Raw genomic sequence first — 22,059 nt, forward strand, 5'->3', positions numbered from 1 at the left:
AAGTTACCTGCCCCCAGTCCAGGTTCGGGAGGGGTCAAGCCTGGGAGAGCAGCGGTTTGGGTAAAAGGCCCAGCGCCAAAGCCCCCAGAAGGTCCCCACGGACACCCCAGCCGAGAAAGCCATGGTCACCAGCCCTCCAGTTACCAAGGGCCGCCCCTCAAGCCAGGGAGAGGTCCAAGGACAGAGGTCCTCAGCCAGCAGCCACGGGCTGTGGGGGATGGGCTGCGGGGGACCAACAGTGCAGGACTGCGCGGTCACGCCGGGGGTAGCGGCGAGCCGCAGTCCGACAAGGGATTAGTCTGGCCGCCCGGAGACGGGCGGCGGATGTATATAGTTTTGGTTTAAGTTTAAGTTTCAAGTAAGGTGTAATTAGTTAGCTTATGTTTGGGTGTTTATAATTTAAGTTAAATAAGGTGATGGGTAGTTTTATGTAAGTAGTCTGTTAAGAGTGTATATTTGGGTCGAGGTCGCGGGACACGACCATGCCTCACCAAGCTAGAGAATCTCTTTGGGAGCTGGCTGCATGTTTTTACATCTTTTTGCAGAAAGATTTTCGGGATGGAATGGATCGTGATCCTATTCGCCCTGATGGAATGAGCGCGGAGAGGAGGAGCGACGTCCAGGACTCACACATCTACGGGTGTTTGGGAGACAAGGTGCCCCTGGCGATCAACAGGAACGGCGAACGGGATGCGGAGGAGACCACCGTCTACTTCCACGAGGGAAGATGGCCAGGATGGTTGGGGTCCAATTCGTCTCAGTACTCCAGCCAAACTGGATTCACGTACGGGGAAGCCTCCCTCCTGTGCCCCCGGGTGCGAGTCGTTACCACAAGCGTCAGCGTCACCATTGGAAAGCGAATATGTTTGACTTGTAAAAGACACATTCCACTGGATAGGTGGTGGTGGCTCAGGAAGTTGAGCAAGGACATGAGGAACCCCGAAGTCGAATGGGAACGTTTGGGATACAACACCCATCGGACAATTACCGGGTCTCATGGTGGACTAAGCGTGTGTTGGGATAAGTGGTGGGAACCGGATCAAGGGATTTACATCTGTATGTGAGTGTCAGAGACGGTCTGTCCCGTAGGCGTATTCATTATGTTCCACCGGCAGTGGCACAACACCGGGAAGGGGATAAGGTGGGATGCCAGCCGGAAGGTGTGTGCGGTCCCGTATTCCCAGATCTCAGTCAACGCCACTGAGCTGGTAACCCGCCTCTGTAAGCCCCTGCCCATGGCGCAGGTGGCGAGGTTATCCAGGGAAGATTGCCCCACCACCACCAAGGGACCTGGGAATGGGTTGGTACTAGTCCCCACCGATCAGATGCTCTACCAGGGGATACACTACGCGGTAGCCTCCGTGATTTTAAATCTCACGGAGGTACATTTACCAGAGTGGTGCCCCAAAGAAACAGAGCATTTATACCAGGCCCTATTAAAGGACATGTTCAAGAAGTTTTATGGGTTCGATTTTGCCCACGTGGACAAGACCGAACTCTACACCACACACCGAGAATTTTTGGGCAATGCAGGGAGACAAAGAAGGGGTGTATGGAATGATGTTTTTACTGCGTTTAACGCTGGGTCCTCTGTCATCAACAGCTTGGATGACATAGAGCTGAAGACCCAGATAAACGGATTAAAAACACAGTTAAAGAGGATATTGCTGGATGATAACAAGGTAGTGGGCTCGGAGTTACATGAGGACCAGGCCGTGACAATGGCAGGCTCCAGAGAGCACCAAGAACGAACCCCGAACCCAACCGCAGTTTTGAGTCTAACAAACCTTTTGATTGGTGAGCATGAAGTTCTGCCCCTCATAGCTTAATCTAGTTAAGTATAGGAGGTGGGATAAAGATAAGGGGATTGTTAAGATAGTTGTGTTCCCTCGATGTGCCGTGTGTTCCCTATTCCCTGTAAAAGTATAAGTATTATTATGATTCTCTTGTAATCTTTGCCTGTAGAAGTGTACACTAGTAATTCTTTTCCATGAGATTGTATTAAGTTTTTTTTCCTCTTCAATAAAATCTTGGTTTTGTTTGCATCCAACCACCGGTCTGCTCGAGTCTTCTCTGTACCGCCGCCTTGTGCCTAAGTCTGGTGTCTAGAACCCAGGGGCGTGGGAGCGATTCGAACCGCTCACCAAAACAGTCAGAGGCATAACTGACTGGGCGCATGCACGCGCCAAGAAACACCACCCACACGCCACCCCCTACAAGGTCAATAATTTACCTTCAATTTCAGCAACTTCAACTTTTGCTAACATTCTCTTATGAGGGACTTTATCGAATACCTTTTGGAGGTCCATATAAATAATATCCATAGACATTCCCCTGTCCACTAATTTAGTCACCTCTTCAAAAAGTTCAATCAGGTTCATCAGGTATGACCTACCCTTTACAAGTCCATGCTGGCTCTATCTGATTAGCTGAAAATGTTCAAGGTCTTCAGTCACCCTATCCTCAATTATAGGCTCTAGTAATTTCCTGACTATAGATGTTGGGCTAACTGGTCTTTAATTCCGTGGTTTCCCTCTCTAGCCATTCTTAAATAGTGGAGTGAAATGTGCAATTTTCCAATCTAAAGGAATGGTTCCTGAATTGACAGAACTTTGGAAGATTATACAAATCACCGCATGGCCTCATCACCTCTTGGCTTTTATGTTCTATACTGTTTGTGATAATAAGAATTTCATTCACTCTTTTTACAGCCTTATCATCCTTTGATGTCCTGTCAACCTGTATCCTCGAATCTCTCTGCTCTTTCTCAGCACCATTTAGAGTATAATTACTTCTATTATTTTTTTATTACCAAAATGTATAATTTCACACTTACTAACATCAAATGCCATCTGCCACTATTTAACCCATTCCCTCATCTGATGAATATCCCTTTGAAGCTGCCTGGAAAAATCTGCATCTTCATCTACACATCACCCCATGACCTCACCCATCCTATCTCTGCAATCTCCTACATCCCCTCCCACACCCTTCAATCCTCAGACTCTGGCCTTAAGTGCAAACCCCTCTCCGTTCTCTTATTGATGGCAAAGCGTTTGGCTACCTCAGCACTACTCTCTGGAACCCCATCCCTAAACCCCTCCATCCCTAAACTCCATCTACTTCTCCATTCACCTTTAAAACGCTTCACAAAATCATCTATTTGATTAAGCTGTTAGGCACCGCTCTAATTTCGCTCCCCATGGCTGCATACGTCTATCTGTGAAGCACCTTGACGCTTGTTGTTAATATAGTTTTTACAAAGCGTATGCAAGGGGTATGTCTGGTGATCTGTGTCACTGGTCATGTCTGCTCAATATTTTTATGTTTTTAATTGTAAACTATAATCTTGGTGTCTGCTGCAGCACTGTGCAAACATGTTAAAAATGGGAGCTTTTCAGTGGAAGATTCTGAGTAGGCAGTTTCTGGCTGCTCCAGGAGTTTGAACCCTCCAAACTCCCTTAAGAATACAATTTTGACAGGTTGAATTATATAAATCTCTAGACGGTTGAGTCTCTGACGGAGGACATATTTCATGTATTTTCTATTCTAGTTGTATTGCAGACGATAATTTAATATTGATCATAATCCACGTGCGTACATTGTATTTTGACTGACGTCACCCTGTTATTCATTGACAGTTTTGTAAGTCCTGCCTTCACACTGCAGCGCATGGCCGATTAGCTTGTTTCTAGGAAGCTACTTGTCTTTATACTGACTTATGCCAGTACTCAGTTAGCTAAGAGACGTACATCACAAGCAAAACGCGATTGAACAATACTTTATTTAATGCAAGTAAATTGAATACACTTTATTACTGATACAGTTTGATAGTAATCATTAGAGCGCCTCATAGTACAAGCACGGACACGAATAATGTGCAACAGCCGTGTTACACTGTGTTCTGTTCGGACATGGACATTCATTTAGAAGGAAATTATTCCGAGAAAGGGCAATTAGCACTGCGGTATCCCGAAGAAATTCCTTAAAAACTTGCTTGGATCCAAAAGAGAGCAGCTAATGTATAAGCAACCTGGTAAAACAAAAGATCAATCAAAATCAGTTTTTGAGCCGCCTTAGACTTTACATTGGATAAGGCAACTCTTTATTACTATTAGCAACTTTTAAAATGTGGTCTTGGGATGTGGGCGAGGCAATATTTATTGTCACCTCGTGTTGTCCTGAGGGCATTAAGAGTCAACCACATATGTACGGTACATGAAATGTGCGTGTTAGTATATACACATTATTATAATGCTATCTATGTATTTCAAAACTAAATCCCTCTGTGTTTTTAATTATGATAAATCTTTATGGACTGGAATTCCAATCGTGGTAACACTATGCAAAATCAGTATTTCAACACTACGGGCTCTTCTACATACTGGATTGAACCTCTTTTACCTTTAAATGCCGGAGATCTGAGTGCAGTTGCTGTGCTTGAATGACGCCTGCCCAATGCCGATTAGATGTTAGACGATGAACTACAGTGAGTCTGTGCACCGGGCGAGTCCCTGGCCGTCCGCTGACTTGAGTCTATCAGATCACGCACTGGGACTGCCCAATGTCCGATCTGCTAACCGCTCCGACGAACTGTTGAACCTCATGCGCTTAATGTTGGTGAGATGTTTCTTGATCAGACTCTGAAGCTTACTCTTGTCTTTCATTAGACTGGTATAGGAGCTGGGTGCTGACACCGGGTAACTCGGGCGGCTGGGGCTTGTGATGGTTTCCCAGGACGCCGATCTGTTCGCCCTGCTGACTGGGGTGTGGGAATGGATGGAGCCAGTGGGGTTCTGCTGTTTGAGGTCACTGAGGGGACTGGAGCAGCTCCTGCCCAGCGCTGTGCTCGTCTTCCTGATGTTCGGCAGTGTTCTGATATCTGCCACGTCGTGTTCAAAGAAAAGTGATTCTTTCCTCCTAATGTGAGGGATTTCCCCGAGGGCGAGGAAGCCGTAGGGGGTGGTGATTTTCTGGAGATGGGGCAGGGACATGGCAGCTCTGGTGGCGGGATCTGAATGGTCAGCCGCCCTCTCCGGGTCACCAGAGAACAGATCGCCATCCGCGCAACACAGTGAAGACTTTTTGCACAGACTTGCCCTCTTCAGAAGACGATCTCTCTTGACACGCGGTTCAGAGCAACTCCTCCCGGAGCTGGGAATTTCGCACGATGGGCAAAGCAAGTCTGGTGACGGGGAGCCTTTCTCTGCTTCCTGCTGTTGGTCCCCTTGGCCGTGGACTTCCAAAGAAGGGATGAAGAACTTCGGGATGCGATCAGGAGTCACCATGACGCTGAAAATGTCCTTGGACCTCTTGGAAGTGACTGTCTTGTCTCCCGGGGGAGGTTTGGTGCTTGCATTTTTCACGTTGGCCCAGGTCAGCATACTTTCTATGGTACTTTTGAAGGAGATGTAGGGCGCCGTGGACAGCATGAATGCACGGGCTCAAAGTCTGCTGAGACAGTTGGTGAAAGTATCTGAGGGAAGCGGCTTACTGGAGCTATTTTAAGTGATCCTGACAGGTAACGTCATTGAGTAACCCTGCGTCAGTGACATCCTTACCCGAAATGACTAGCGCTCGGAATCCAGCCCCTCTGCATCTTGCAATTCCTGCTGATGTAGAGTACGTGCACACACACGGCAAGTCAAACACAACAACACACAGCAGGTCCACAGACGTGCTATTTAAGATAAACACAAGCCCGCATTCCTTGTTTAAAACAAACTCCACGACGCCAATGGGGTGCTTTAGGAGCCAGGGTTCCAGGAGTTAGAAGTGAATCAGGTGCAATCCCTGAACCTGTATTGCCAAGCCATCTGCTGCCGGTTATGAAACTGCTTCTTGCCATTAATGAACATATCAGTGTTAAGAGGTTGTGGAGTCACACACCTTTGCCTGCTCTTTTAATGTGAAAGGAATGCGTTTGTATTTTGGTAAAAAATAGTTTCAGGATGTTAAATGAAGATAACTTTATCAACGGATGATTGCTACTGATTTGACTAAGTTTAGTTCTGTTGTGAAACGTTACGGTGCTTAACGGGCACAGCCTGGTAAAGCCGGCTGTGAAAAGCACAATGTACTAATAATACAGCGTGAAAAACCACTCCCCCACCATTCAGTGCAAGACCAGCCGGTGATCACCTCTTCATTATAATACTGAGGTTCTCAATCATACATCAAAAAAACACAAATTTGTTTAAAACATTCTACCGGTCTAAATTTGCTGGGGAAAGCTAAGACAAAATTGCATTTATATGGATCCTTTCACGTCCGCGGGTCGTCCCAAACTGCTTCACTATCAATGAAGCACTTTTGAAGCGATCACTGTGAGCAAACCCAGCAGCCAATTTACCCACAGCAAGATCCCACAAGTAGCAATGGCATACATGACTCAATCATCTGTTTTTGGTGATGTTGGTTGAGGGATAGACATTTGCCAGGACACCAGCAGATCTCCCCCACTCTGCTTGGAATAGTACCATGGGAACTTTTCCACCCATCTGAGAGACCAGACAGGGTCACGGTTTTAATCCTCATCCAAAAGAGGGCATCGCTAACAATCCAGCTCTCCTTCAGTATGCACCGAAGGGGAGTTGGACAATCATTATGGAGGGGCTCAAAGCTGAATGGCAGATACATTTGAATGTATTGTGTTAAATCACTTTGAGCTTTGAAACACCAAAACAAGGACCTGTTATATCCAAACACAATTGGATATGAAAACTGACCAGTAGACCTTCCAGAGGTGTGTACCCAAAACGTCACCTGGGTGTTTGAGGTGCACTAACACCTGTTCTTCCCCATGGTACAATCAAGCTACTTATAAAGATGTACAAGTTGGAAGAAGGTGAAACTCTGGGGACGATTTTCCCACTGGAGGCGAGATTAAGGCGGGTTTCAGTTTGGGTGGGTTTGAAACCCGCCTCCACTGATAGGCTTCACAAATTTGCGATTTTCCCCTGATTGTCCACTTGATTTCAGAGGTGTGAGATGCCCTTGGTCAATCAGTGTTTTGGGACTGAAACTCGCCTCTGTTGACATCACTTTTCCAGTCTGATTTTATGGCTTCTTGCTCCCTTGGCTCATTCCACAGCATTTCTGCATCTCCTGCACCACCTCCAACAGCTTTTGCGAAACCACTATGTCCAATTCCAAGGCAAGGGCCTACCCGAGGCTCTCAGATGAGGTGCTGCAAATGTTGTTTGAGGGGGTGAGAGCTAGCATGGAGGTGCTCTTCCACTCATCTCGGAGGAAGAGGCCTGCCAAAAAAAACAAGGCTGTGTGGGTACAGCTGGCAAGGGATATAACCTCCAGATCTGTGTGCAGATTGGGAGACTGTTTCTGTGTATTGATGAAATGCCATCCCTGTTGGAAAGCATTAAAATGATTTGAAGCCAAAATGTTGCCATTATGCCATCTGTTCATTCGCCTTAATCAGCTCCACATTGCAGGCACCACCACACTTGCATTGCCAGGTGGTGGCCTGAGTGAAAGGAGGCCAGAGAGTCATGTCCATTGTCAATGATGTCCTAGGATGGAGCAAAGGACATGTGCCAACTTGAGCAACCTATGCAAATCTGGCCATGATAAGTTCATCCCTTGCATCCTGGGCCCTGACCTCCTCCTCCTCCTCCTCCAGATCCTCCTCCTCCTCATGCTTATCTGAGGTCCATGCAGAAAGAAAATGAATGGTTCCCATGCTGCTTGTGGATGCCTCCTTTGGGGAAGCGCTCATTGCAAGCGGGGTAGGGTCTTCCAAGGATGTTCCACAGTTGATGGAATCAAGCTGCAGCACCTCTGACTTTGGAAGGCCTTCTAAAAGTGCTCAGAGACTTTTTAAAGCCAAGGTCTGGCACCTGCAAGTAATCCTTGCTGCAATAAATGATGTCTTGTTAGACCTACAGCAGTGAGGAGGCCACCCACGAGTCAACCCACCAGGTTTACCTGGCATGGTTTAGGAGGTGCGTGGATCACACCGAAAAGCTGGAAAAATCACAAGGGCCTCTCAAAATAGGCTAAGAGAAGCCCTTAATGAGCATTTAAGGATGTTAAATAGTACAATGACCAGCTGGAGGTGGGAGTGTTTCCCGACCTCCAAAACCAGCACCGGCAAAATCCCACGGAGGTGGGTTGGAGGTGGGTTCCGAACCCGACCTCTTTGAATCTGATTTTCCAGCCTTTTTTGCCTCAAAACCCGCCTCCTCCGACATCAGAAAATCACCCCCTCTGTTTCTTAAAACTGCTCCACATGCTGTCACTTCCAGTAGTGCAGTCCATACCAAGGAGGACAGTAAGTGAATGAATAGTCAGTAATTCACCAACCCAGAACAATGGACTCAATCTTGAATGAGATATATAATCAGAAGAATAAACATTCTTGATGGGCCACTTGTGGTACCAGTTTCATATCAATTCAAAACAATTTTGGTGTGCAATGACTTCAAGCCAACAGTATAACTTGGAACCTAGACCAGCAATCTGACTGCAGACTGTATTAATGCCAAGAGGTGTGGGGCTGTCTCCAAGTGGACAGCTGCAGTCTGGTGCAAAGCAAAGTTTAAAATGTTTTCAAGTGGCCATTTAATGAAGCACACATTGGCAGAGCACTATTGTTGCTCCTCCAGCAATGCAGGAGTCAGCAGTGTAAGGTGAGTCTTTCAGGATTCACATCACAATACACAGCCACTGGTCTGAGACTGGTCCCTATATTATTACTGGCTTCTTAGTCGTGCTTTTGGAAACAGACTACTGTATTAAATATATCAATACTTGTCTAATGAACTACTCCTTAGATTATTGTAGTTTATTGATCATAGTAAAATGGTTAGGCGTGCAACCTCAGTATCTAGTTCAACCCTAAGCTGGGCTACAAACCCTCATATTCTAGTCTTCACCAAGACCACATACCTTACCTTTGTAATACCACCCTCTGTCCTTTCTATACCTTACTCCTGCTGCCACTGAAACTCTTATTCTCACTCTCATTGCCAGCAGACTACTTCTCTAATGCTCACCTCCCATGATCGACCTAGATAAACCCCAACTTTCCCAAAGCTCACCCATTTCTGTTTGTGGATATATTTTGTAACTTAAACTAGCTCAAACTCAAGGTATTCAATAAAAGGGCTTCCTCACCCCATGTTCAAGATTCAGGACAAAGCTGCAAGATGGATTTGTGGTAAAAGGGGGAAACAGTTGCAAGAAGGGCAAGTTGTACTGTTCACAATGCCACTAGGGAGGAGCTCTGGTTCCTGTTATCCACTTAGGAAGAGCTTAGATTGTGCGGGATAACTAACTGTAACTATCCTCTTTGAGAGGGAGGTAAACAAGGATTAAGCTCGCTCCACAGTGAGACTCCAGGCCAGAATTTTCCGGGGTGGTAGTGGGCACGATTTGTAGTGGGTTGGGTTGGAAAGTTGTTATTTTTGACAGCGAGTTGGGAACCCGGTGTCATCTCACTCCCACGCACCTTTCCCCTAGGGACATCTGTCATCACGGAGCCGACCCGACCGGCAGCGGCGGGGGACCCAATTGAAATGTTTATCAGGTATTTTCAGGCACTTAAGAGCCTTTTTTCACTTGCTTTTTAAATTTCCCTGCATGGCCACGGGATTCACGCAGCTCAGGAACCATGTCTGTCAACCTGAGGCGGGAGTTCCATGGCCATTGCTCCAGCTGATTACTTGACAGCATGAAATGTACAGTAAAAGCTCCCACCTGATAGATGATCACTTTCCTCAGGCAGAAGCTATTGCTCAGTCCATTTCCAGCACAGATTCTGTAGGCTGCAAGTGTTTCCAGCAAAGTCTCCATCCAGTGTCACCTCATGGAAGAACCTCTCTCACCATTGCCAGATTGCTTCAGAATCGGACCATGATGAGCCCCAACACCAGCAGCACCAGGCACACCAGCAGCACCAGCAACAACACCAACCTTCTCCACAATCACCTGATGCTGCACAGGACACAGGGCATCAGCACCCAAGCACATTGCTGCCCAGGAGGCCAGGGATAGCCTCATCATGGCCAGATTTAGTTAACTTTATGCTGTACACCCATATGGCTGCCACATGATGTGCCAGGTTGGCACCACGCCACACCAACACCATAAAGCATCCCTACAATGGCCAAGCCATTCCTTTCACACTCATCACCATTGCAGGTGGTACCATTATGTCTCACTGCAACTCACTAAGCCACTTCCAAAGGTGCACACAAATCTGTCCAAGAGTTTTGAAAATAAAGATCTTTATAACACCACATTAACAGAAAGTTTACATAAACATTGGCTAAAGCACTCAAGTGGCTACCCTTGTGTGTTGTTAGTTGGTATGATTGGACTAGATTGAGGGTGAGTGTGAGGGGTGCCTAGTGAGATGGGGATGTAATAATGTAGATAGAGAGGGGTGGGTGGACATGCAAGGTATGTTGGTGTGAGTAAGGATGTGCAGGAGTAGGGTAGGGAAGGCAGAGTGATGGGGATGTGATGAGAGGCACAGCAGGATGCAGTTGAGTGTGGCTTTGTACTAACGTTTCCTGATCTAACGAGATCATTGAAACATTTGCAGCACTGCACCCAGGTCCTCCTGAACACATCCCTGCTTGTGACCTCCTCTGCAATCTGCAACCAGGCTGTCTTGGTCTCCTGGGGAGGTCTCTTCTGCCCATCGGAAGGGAAGATGACCTCCCTGCATGCTCTGATCCCTCCATAAGCATATAGAGGGAGTCATCGGAGAACCTGGGTGCAATCCTTTGCCTCTGTGCAGTCATTGTCAGTGTTTGCAGCACTCCAATGCTGCAGTGCACTGACAGCACTATGTTAGTTCAAATTTCAAATGTAATGTGGCCATGGTCCCTTTAAAGGTCCCGGCTGAAAACGTGTCATGAATGATGTCACCAGAGCTGCTTCATCTCATTGGGTTGGGTAACTCACTGGGCGGGCTTAATAGGCCCAATTAAGGTAAGTTCATTTTCAACAGTGGGATGGAGCCAGCAGCGGGGTTGTGACCCAACATGGCTACTGGCTGCACCGGACCCACCCAGGTAAAGAAAATTCCAGCTTGGGAGATTCAAACTGAGTTGATTCTCCATGGCAGATTCATTAATCCAAAATCAGCATCAGGCAGGTCTGCAGTAATCTGAGTTGAGTGCATGTGTCAGGTATGCAGCTAAATTAAAAACAAAGTATAACTGTTGATGTATCTGGATTTCTTCTTGTGAGACTGAGAGAGTGCTTCTGAGGGCTGTAATGTTGGACTCCAGACAAGTGTTCTTGCTTGAACTTTTGTTGTTTAAAATCTGCAAATATGATCTAGATATTGAGATCTACTATAATTTGGTAAGATTTGCTAATAGAATATGAAATAGGGAGAGTGGTAGAGATAGGAAATGCAGCTAAAGATTTTCAAAAGGACTTAGATGAGTCATGCAATCTGGTATATATATTATATGAAATTTAACCTAAAAAGTATGACACTAAGGGCTGGATTTTGATACTGGGGCGGGCTGGGGTCGTGTAATCCGCATTTCGTGTTATCCACCCGATTCTAAATCAATGTGGGAAAATGATGCGATTTTAACTTAAGTGGGCAATTGAGTTCCAACGTGTGGGAACCCATGGCCAATGAGTTTTTCCAGTCTGAAAGTCACCTCCGATGACGTCATCATTGCTGCTGCATTTAAGGTCTGTAACAAGTCTTGCTTCTTCTGCAGACTGCCAACCTTTTGGCCTTTGCAGTGAGAGGCACCTGCAGGAAGAATGGCCAGCCAGAGACCTAGGTCTGCACCCCGCTTCGATGACGTTGCCCTGCAGGCTTTAGTTGAGGGAGCAAGGGCACATAAAGAGGTGCTCTTCCCTTCTTCAGGGAGGAAGAAGCCTCCCCAGCAAACCAAGGCTGTGTGGATCCAGGTGGCAGAGGAGGTCAGCTCATTGTCAGTAACCTGCAGAACCTGGCTTCAGTGCAGGAACAGATTTCATGACCTTCTGCATACTGGAAAAGTGAGTATGACTTTCCCATCAGCCTCAATCTGATCCCCATTGCCTCTCCTCACCAGCACTCAGCTTTAGCAATCTCTTCCTCCACATCCCACTTAACACTGACATCCATGCACCCTTACCCATTCCCTCTCTCTCTATGGTCACATTCACCTAACTATTCGACTATGCAGCCCTCACACTCCCTATCACTATGATGCTATGAAAACAACTGACAACACACAAGGAGGGCCTTTGGTCTTGCCAACTCACTCCATCTTTGTGTCCTTCTAAGCATCTATGCTATGGATTCTCTACACTCACTCTTTCATTCTCACTCAACCTCCACTTGTCTCCCTCATTGCAGGAAAAGAGAGCTCACAATAAAAGGGAAAGAGCGAGGACAGGAGGAGGGCCACCATCAGTAGCCCAGCTCACCCCCTGGGAGGAGGCGGTCCTGAAGATCGTGGGAGTGGAGGATGATGCGCAAGTGGGGGACGGAGAGACGGGTGCATCACAGCAAGCGGGCAACAGAATAGTTTTCCATCTCTCTCATTGACATTGCATGAGTCACTGATAATGATTCTGAAGCTCTAACAGATGGACTTATGATCATTTGCAAAATGCAATGTGCATGTAGCGTTGGCATCACATCTCTGACTTTTTCCTTTACTCCTCCACAGGACCATCACAAGCACCCGTCCCCACTAGCCAGGAGGAAGAGCATGAGCCTCAAGACTCCTCAGAGGAAGCTGCAACCTCTGAGAGCGCAGCGTCAGCAGAATTAAGTGCACCCTGCACCAACGCAGGCACTCACACCTCGGAGGGACCTTTGGGACATAGAGTAGAGTTGTCACCTGGTGTATCACAGCTCACAAGTGAGCATCAGTAGATGGTGGAGACAGGGACAGCAGTGGAGAGTCCTAGTCGGAGGGTGCAGGACTCTCCCAGCTCAGCTCAGCTGCATGTTGACCCTCTGCCTCTGGGTCCATCCACAAGATCAGCAGTGCTGGAACTCCAGGAACAGATGCAGGAGTCTCTGGCAGGTTTAGTCTCCAGGGTTGCTGCGAGTGTGGAGCGAATGTAGGAGTCCATTGCGAACATGAGCAGAGCCCTTGTGGAGTCATTGGCGCATGAACGCATCACCATGGAAAAGATGGCAATCTCCGCGGAGGTGATAAGTCGCCAGAGTGCAGAAAACATGGTGAGTGTTCTGAATAGAATGACATCTCTGGAGGAGCGATGGTCATCTAGATGGACCTTCATGGAAATCCTTCTGAATAGGACTGCCAGTGCAGATACAGGTCCCCATGGCCCACCTGATATGCAGCAAGGTGCTCTCAAGCCACTTGCAAGCGCTGAGCGGGAACTGACCCATGAGAGGGAAGTTGGTGGCAGACATCAAGGAAGTGGGGGCTCCTCTCCAAGCGCTCAAACTTCCATGCCACTGCAGAGCCCTCGGTCAGAGCCCCACCAGAGTCCACACCCAACTGAGATCGGCGTCTCAACCCCTGCACAGCCGCAGGAGCAGCAGACTATTGACGAGCCCTCACAGGTTTGCAACCCCAGAGGACGCCCGCCAAAGGTGTCGAGACAAGAGCAGCAAGAAAGTGAGCAAGGTGCCTCCACATCTGCTGAAGCCACAGGGGAAGCACCATGTAGGAGCACATGTAAGAGAAAGATACTGCACAAATAGTCACAAGGGTAATCTCTTGGGTGTAATTTGATGTTTTATGTTAAAAAGCCATCAGATGATTCCTGTAAATAAAAAATCTGATGGCTTCTGCTATAGTTGTGGCGTGTGTCATTTCACGAATGGGACTTCTACATTGAGGGCTTAGGGTTACTTGCAATTGTCAGTATGGTGGTCAAATTGCTAGGAATCCGTTGGTTCTTGGCTATTGTCGATGCTCAGGTAAGAAGCTGCAAGGCAAAAGTGCTTGATTGGCTAGGCTAAGCAAATCTGGCCAAGATGAGTGCATTCCTTGCATCCCGGGCAGCAATGTGGTCGCGCGCTGGTGCCTTCTGGCCTGTGCAGCTTCAGGTGGGTGAGCAGCAGCTTGGCGCTCCTGTTGTTGCTGCTTATGTTGGTGCTGTTGTTGTTCATAGTTCTGCTGGTGCCGCGGCTGGTCTTCGTCCTCATCTGATGTCCAGAAGGGAAGGAAATGAATGGCTCCCATGCTGCTAGTAGATGCCTCAGTTGAGGAAGCGCTCGGTCAAGGTGGCGAGAGGGGTTTCCCAGGAGGTCACACTGGAGATGGGTGTCAGGCTCCAAACTTCCACAGCTGTGGATATGCCTTCTAAAAGTTCCCCCGGACCTGAGACAACAAAGCCCTGCCACTTGCAAATGATGGCTGATCAAATATCCTCTTTAATGGTGGAGCTGCAGCTAAAAGTCAGCTATCCAATTGTGCTCCCATCAGGTTTCACCGTTGTGTTTCAGAACAGGCATGCTTCATGTGGGAAAGGGGTTAAAATCACAAAGGCCTTTCAAAATGGCATTATAGAGGCAATTTAGTGCTTGTTAAGGGCCTTAACGGCCTATCCCGCCTCTTGGAGGCGGGACGGAGATGGTACCATTAGATACGATTTAATGAAAATTGCTTGGAGGCAGGATGGAGGCGGGGTTGGGCCCGCCCACCAGTTTTTGCTATTTTAACCCCCACACGCCTCCAATCCGCCTCAACGGCCCAATGAAAATTGAGCCCATAGGGTCGAAAAAATGTGGAACATAAGTATATGATGAACAGAATTGAATTAGCACTGGGAAATTTAGAAAGAGACCTGTGAGTAACAGTAAATAAGTCACTTTTAATATCCAGACAATTAAAAAACTGATAATGCTAAGATATATATCCAGAGTGGTAGAATATATAGATCTACAGAGTTTATACTAAAGCTTTACAATGCACCTATCGGATTACAGTTTGGCCACAACATTATAAAAAAGATACACTTACATTAGAAAGGGTACAGAAAGGTCAACAACACTGATCCTGGGGTAAAGAAAATGAGAAAAAATTACAGAAACCTGAAATTTATAGTGTACAAAGAAGGTAGTTAAGTGGAGGTTACATTAAATTATGGGCCGTATATTCCGATGCCTACGGGTGTGTACGTGCTGTGTTTTAAAAAAAAATTATTTAATGTTTTACAGTGTTTTTGGGGTGATCTCCATTTATATATTTGACAGGTCTATCTGTCAAGTGTATGAAGAGAGATTCTCTTCTCCTATTGGCTCCCTATGGCCCACGTGATCCCAGGGAGGCTTGCGAACTGCATGCGCCTGCGGGATACATGGGCCCTGCGCATTTCGAGTTTGGAGAGGCCCAGCAAAGGAAGTATACGCACCTCGGGAGCCCTCAGGTATGTTTGTAGATTTTTTCCAGATCCGAGCCCGAGCCCTAACCCACACGCAGGAAGCCTCCAATCGGAAACTATGGGCCTATATAAAATATTAAACTATATACATAAATTAAACCCAGATTATTACCTCAAACTACACCAAGAAGGATTTAAGTGAAAAGTAAATGTAGATCAGATATAGAGAAAACCATCTTTAATGAAAGTTGAACGAACACTTGGAATAACCTACCAAACAAGATAGTAAGGACAAAAATTGCATCTAACTTAATCTTAAATTCATTAAAATACTGTATAGAACACTTGGTTTTCAGTAACCACTTCCAGAAGGCCAGGACTTACTCGCTAGTATCTTGGTTCCAGCTTTTCACATGTCCAAATCTTTCTCTCAGTATCTTAGCCCTCGCTCTTCCCTTATTCAAATCTTTCCCTCAGTATCTTAGCCCTCGCTCCTCCCTTATTCAAATCCTTCTCTCAGTATCTTAGGCCTCGCACTTCCCTTATTCAAATCTTTCTCTCAGTATCTTAGCCCTCGCTCTTCCCTTATTCAAATCTTTCTCTCAGTATCTTAGCCCTCGCTCTTCCCTTATTCAAATCTTTCCCTCAATATCTTAGCCCTCGCTCTTCCCTTATTCAAATCTTTCCCTCAGTATCTTAGCCCTCGCTCTTCCCTTATTCAAATCTTTCCCTCAATATCGTAGCCCTCGCTCTTCCCTTATTCAAATCTTTCCCTCAATATCTTAGCCCTCGCTCTTCCCTTATTCAAATCTTTCCCTCAGTATCTTAGCCTTCGCTCTTCCCTTATTCAAATCTTTCCCTCAGTATCTTAGCCCTCGCACTTCCCTTATTCAAATCTTTCTCTCAGTATCTTAGCCCCCGCACTTCCCTTATTCAAATCTTTCCCTCAGTATCTTAGCCCTCGCTCTTCCCTTATTCAAATCATTCCCTCAGTATCTTAGCCCTCGCACTTCCCTTATTCAAATCTTTCTCTCAGTATCTTAGCCCTCGCACTTCCCTTATTCAAATCTTTCTCTCAGTATCTTAGCCCTCGCACTTCCCTTATTCAAATCTTTCTCTCAGTATCTTAGCCCTCGCACTTCCCTTATTCAAATCTTTCCCTCAGTATCTTAGCCCTCGCTCTTCCCTTATTCAAATCTTTCCCTCAGTATCTTAGCCCTCGCTCTTCCCTTATTCAAATCCTTCTCTCAGTACCTTAGGCCTCGCACTTCCCTTATTCAAATCTTTCTCTCAGTATCTTAGCCCTCGCACTTCCCTTATTCAACTCTTTCTCTCAGTATCTTAGCCCTCGCACTTCCCTTATTCAAATCCTTCCCTCAGTATCGTAGCCCTCGCACTTCCCTTATTCAAATCTTTCCCTCAGTATCTTAGCCCTCGCTCTTCCCTTATTCAAATCTTTCTCTCAGTATCTTAGCCCTCGCTCTTCCCTTATTCAAATCTTTCTCTCAGTATCTTAGGCCTCGCACTTCCCTTATTCAAATCCTTCTCTCAGTATCTTAGCCCTCGCACTTCCCTTATTCAAATCTTTCTCTCAGTATCTTAGCCCTCGCTCTTCCCTTATTCAAATCTTTCTCTCAGTATCTTAGCCCTCGCACTTCCCTTATTCAAATCTTTCCCTCAGTATCTTAGCCCTCGCACTTCCCTTATTCAAATCTTTCCCTCAGTATCTTAGCCCTCGCACTTCCCTTATTCAAATCTTTCCCTCAGTATCTTAGCCCTCGCTCTTCCCTTATTCAAATCTTTCCCTCAGTATCTTAGCCCTCGCACTTCCCTTATTCAAATCTTTCCCTCAGTATCTTAGCCCTCGCACTTCCCTTATTCAAATCTTTCTCTCAGTACCTTAGCCCTCGCACTTCCCTTATTCAAATCTTTCCCTCAGTATCTTCGCCCTCGCTCTTCCCTTATTCAAACCTTTCTCTCAGTATCTTAGCCCTCGCTCTTCCCTTATTCAAATCTTTCCCTCAGTATCTTCGCCCTCGCTCTTCCCTTATTCAAACCTTTCTCTCAGTATCTTAGCCCTCGCTCTTCCCTTATTCAAATCTTTCCCTCAGTATCTTCGCCCTCGCTCTTCCCTTATTCAAACCTTTCTCTCAGTATCTTAGCCCTCGCTCTTCCCTTATTCAAACCTTTCTCTCAATATCTTAGCCCTCGCTCTTCCCTTATTCAAATCCTTCTCTCAGTATCTTAGCCGTCGCATTTCCCTTATTCAAATCTTTCCCTCAATATCTTAGCCCTCGCTCTTCCCTTATTCAAATCTTTCCCTCAGTATCTTAGCCCTCGCTCTTCCCTTATTCAAATCTTTCTCTCAGTATCTTAGCCCTCGCTCTTCCCTTATTCAAATCTTTCTCTCAGTATCTTAGCCCTCGCACTTCCCTTATTCAAATCTTTCTCTCAGTATCTTAGCCCTCGCACTTCCCTTATTCAAATCTTTCTCTCAGTATCTTAGCCCTCGCTCTTCCCTTATTCAAATCTTTCCCATGGTGTTTTAGTTCCAGCTCTTCCCATGTCCAAATCTTTAATATGGAATACAAATTAAATCAAACAAAATATAAATACAGCCATTCCATATAATTCCTCCAGCTATTTTAACAAAGGCATTAATCTGTTTGAAATTAATAGAGTAACTACATTAAAATAGGAGTGAAGGAATTTCTTTTTTTTAATGCATTAACTTGTTTTACCTACAGCACCGTGGAGCGGGGGGCCATTCAAGTGGGGGGAGTTAAAAGAAATGTTGTATTGGTAGGGGATAGTATCGTTAGGGGGATAGATAGAGTTCTTTGCAGCCGAGAGCGAGAGTCCCGAAGGCTGTGTTGCCTGCCCGGTACCAGGGTTAAGGACATCTCCTCTGGACTGGAGAGAAACTTGGAGTGGGAAGGGGAGAATCCAGTTGTCGTGGTCCATGTTGGTACCAACGACACAGATAGGACAAGGAAGGAGGTTCTGCTGAGGGAGTTTGAGCAGCTAGGGGCCAAATTAAAAAGCAGAACCACAAGGATAATAATCTCTGATTACCTGAGCCACGAGCGAATTTGGCTAGGACAAAAAAAAATTAGAGAGTTAAATGCGTGGCTCAAAGACTGGTGTGGGAGAAATGGGTTTTGCTTCCTGGGACACTGGCACCAGTACTGGGGCAGGAGGGAGCTGTTCCATTGGGACGGGCTTCACTTGGCCAGTGCTGGGACTAGAGTCCTGGCGGATCATATAACTAGGGCTGTAGAGAGGGCTTTAAACTAACTAGTGGGGGGGAGGTTCCTTGAGAGCAAATAATAAAAATGACAACAGAGAAGGTCATAGACTTAGGTCGCAGTGGGGAAATTGAAAACCAGAGCATGTCAGGAAGGGGCAGAAGGTATGGAATAAAAGGTAAAGTAATAAAAAGGGCAAAAGCAGGAACTAAGTGTCACAAAACATCTTTGAAAGTTCTCTATCTGAATGCACGTAGCATTCGTAACAAAATAGACGAGTTAATGGCACAAATAACTACATATGGGTATGATCTTGTGGCCATTACAGAAGCATGGCTGCAGGGTGACAATGCCTGGGAATTAAACATACCAGGTTATTTAACGATCAGGAAGGACAGGCAGGAAGGAAGGGGAGGTGGGGTGGCTATGTTAATAAAGGAAGGAATCACTGTAATACAGAGAAATGATATTGGGTCAAAAGATCAGGATAATGAAACAGTTTGGGTGGAGGTAAGGAATAATAAGGGGGGGAAAAAACACTAGTGGGTGTAGTCTATAGGCCTCCGAACAGTGGCAACTCTGTTGGACGAAGTATCAATCAGGAAATAGTTGAGGCTTGTAATAAGGGAACATCAATAATTATGGGGGATTTTAACTATCATATTAATTGGACAAATCAAATTGGGCAGGGCTACCTTGAGGATGAGTTCATTGAGTGTATTCGGGATGGGTTTCTTGAGCAGTATGTAACTGAACAGACCAGGGGGCAAGCAACCTTAGATCTGGTCCTGTGTAACGAGACAGGATTAATTAAGAATGTCCTAGTAAAGGATCCCCTTGGAATGAGTGACCATAACGTGGTTGAATTCCATATTCAATTAGAGGGTGAGAAGGTTGGATTTCAAACAAGCGTGCTAAGCTTGAATAAAGGAGACTATGAAGGTATGAGAGCAGAATTAAGTAGAGTGGATTGGGAAAATAGATTAAAGGGTAAGACGATACATGATCAGTGGTGTACATTTAAGGAGTTATTTTACAACTTCCAAAAAATATATATTCCACTGAGAAGAAAAGGGTGTAAAAGAAAAGACAGCCATCCGTGGCTAAGTAAAGAAATTAAGGATAGTATTCAACTAAAAACAAGGGCATATAAGGTAGCCAAATCTAGTGGGAGGATAGAGGATTGGGAAAACTTTAAAAGACAGCAAAAAATAACAAAAAGATTGATTAAGAAAGGGAAGATAGATTATGAAAGTAAATTAGCAAAAATATAAAAATAGATAGTAAGAGTTTTTATAGTTATATAAAAAGAAAAAGGGTGGCTAAAGTAAATGTTGGTCCCTTAGAGGATGAGACCAGGAAATTAATGGTGGGAAATATGGAGATGGCAAAAACACTGAATGAATATTTTGTATCAGTCTTTACAGTAGAAGACACTAAGAATATCCCAACACTGGACAAACAGGGGGCTAAAGGGGGGGAGGAGCTAAACACGATCAAAATCACTAAGGAAGTGGTACTCGGTAAAATAATGGGACTCAAGGCGGATAAACCACCTGGACCTGATGGCTTACATCCTAGGGTCTTGAGGGAAGTGGCGGTAGGGATTGTGGATGCATTGGTAATAATTTTCCAAAACTCCATGGACTCAGCAAAGGTCCCGGCAGACTGGAAAACTGCTAATGTAACACCCTTATTTAAAAAGGGCAGTAGACAGAAGGCTGGAAACTATAGACCGGTTAACCTAACATCTGTGGTAGGTAAAATTTTGGAGTCCATTATTAAGGAGACAGTAACAGGACATTTGGATAATCATAATTTAATAGGACAAAGTCAGCATGGTTTTATGAAGGGGAAGTCATGTTTGACAAATTTGCTGGAGTTCTTTGAGGAAGTAACATATAGGGTGGATAAAGGGGAACCAGTGGACGTAGTGTATTTAGACTTCCAAAAGGCATTTGACAAGGTGCCACACAAAAGATTATTGCTTAAGATAAAAAATCACAGGATTGGGGGTAATATTCTGGCATGGATAGAGGATTGGCTATCTAACAGAAGGCAGAGAGTTGGGATAAATGGTTCATTCTCAGACTGGCAATCAGTAACTAGTGATGTTCTGCAGGGGTCAGTGCTGGGCCCCCAACTCTTTACAATCTATATTAACGATTTGGAGGAGGGGACCGAGTGTAACATATCAAAGTTTGCAGATGATACTAAGATGGGAGGGAAAGTAGTGAGTGAGGAGGACATAAAAAACCTGCAAGGGGACATAGACAGGCTAAGTAAGTGGGCAGAGATTTGGCAGATGGAATACAATACTGGAAAGTGTGAGGTTATGCACTTTGGCAAGAAAAATCGTAGAGCAAGTTATTATCTTAATGGCAAGAAACTGGAAAGTACTGAAGTACAAAGGGATCTAGGGGTCCTGGTGCACGAAACTCAAAAGGTTAGTATGCAGGTGCAGCAAGTGATTAAGAAGGCCAATGGAATGTTGGCTTTCATTGCTAGGGGGATAGAATATAAAAATAGGGAGGTATTGCTTCAGTTGTACAAGGTATTGGTGAGACCGCACCTGGAATACTGCGTACAGTTTTGGTGTCCATACTTAAGAAAGGACATACTTGCTCTCGAGTCAGTACAAAGAAGGTTCACTCGGTTAATCCCGGGGATGAGGGGATGGACATATGAGGAGAGGTTGAGTAGATTGGGACTCTACTCATTGGAGTTCAGAAGAATGAGAGGCGATCTTATTGAAACATATAAGATTGTGAAGGGGTTGGATCGGGTGGATGCGGGGAGGATGTTCCCGATGATGGGTGAAACTAGAACTAGGGGGCATAGTCTTAGAATAAGGGGCTGCTCTTTCAAAACTGAGATGAGGAGGAACTACTTCACTCAGAGGGTGGTCGGTCCATGGAATATGCTGCCCCAAAAAGCTGTAGAAGCTACATCATTGCATAAATTTAAAACAGAAATAGACAGGTTCCTAGAAGTAAAGGGAATTAAGGGTTATGGGGAGCGGGCAGGAATTTGGACATGAGTCTAGGTTCGGATCGGTCATGGCCCTGTGGGTAGCAGAGCGGGCCCAGGGGCCGTGTAGCCTGATCCTGCTCCTTTTTCGTGTGTCTAATTCTGTTAGATTCAGGAGATGGTTCTGCGATAGTGGATTGGCGGTTAGGATCAGATCAGCCATGATCTTATTGAATGGCGGAGCAGGCTCGAGGGGCTGATTGGCCTACTCCTGCTCCTATTTCTTATGTTCTTATGTTCTTATTACTTGGATCATTTCATGCTATTGTCTCTTTAATATGTGCTGAGCATAATGTCGAGGTAAGTCACTGCTGAGAAACTGTTTCTCAGATCTTTTTATCTTCAGTCCTCACAGAAAGTATTGAGCTGCTGTCTAAAGTGTATGAATGTCAGATTTTATTTGTTTCATAAATTGCAATAAATGATTTTCAATGTTTATTTGATGGATTAAAAAGATGGCTGTGTTTGATGTTTCTCTCTCTGCAGA

At 45.6% G+C, this 22,059-nt stretch overlaps 1 protein-coding gene across 1 annotated transcript; it reads right to left on the bottom strand.

The window, feature by feature from the left end:
• Positions 1–3,771: 3,771 nt before the first annotated feature.
• LOC147123453 (uncharacterized) lies at positions 3,772–5,547 on the bottom strand. The gene is made up of 2 exons (XM_086004549.1): positions 4,405–5,547; positions 3,772–4,033 (listed from the first exon to the last, which is right to left on the bottom strand). The coding sequence occupies exon 1, from the start codon at positions 5,430–5,432 to the stop codon at positions 4,545–4,547; it is 888 nt and encodes a 295-aa protein (XP_085860675.1). The 5' UTR covers positions 5,433–5,547; the 3' UTR covers positions 3,772–4,033; positions 4,405–4,544.
• Between the last annotated feature and the right edge of the window lie 16,512 nt (positions 5,548–22,059).

The sequence above is a fragment of the Somniosus microcephalus genome, chromosome 2 (assembly GCF_052327205.1).
Source record: "Somniosus microcephalus isolate GS21.2 chromosome 2, FLI_Smic_1.0, whole genome shotgun sequence".
Classification (NCBI taxonomy): Eukaryota; Metazoa; Chordata; class Chondrichthyes; order Squaliformes; family Somniosidae; genus Somniosus; species Somniosus microcephalus.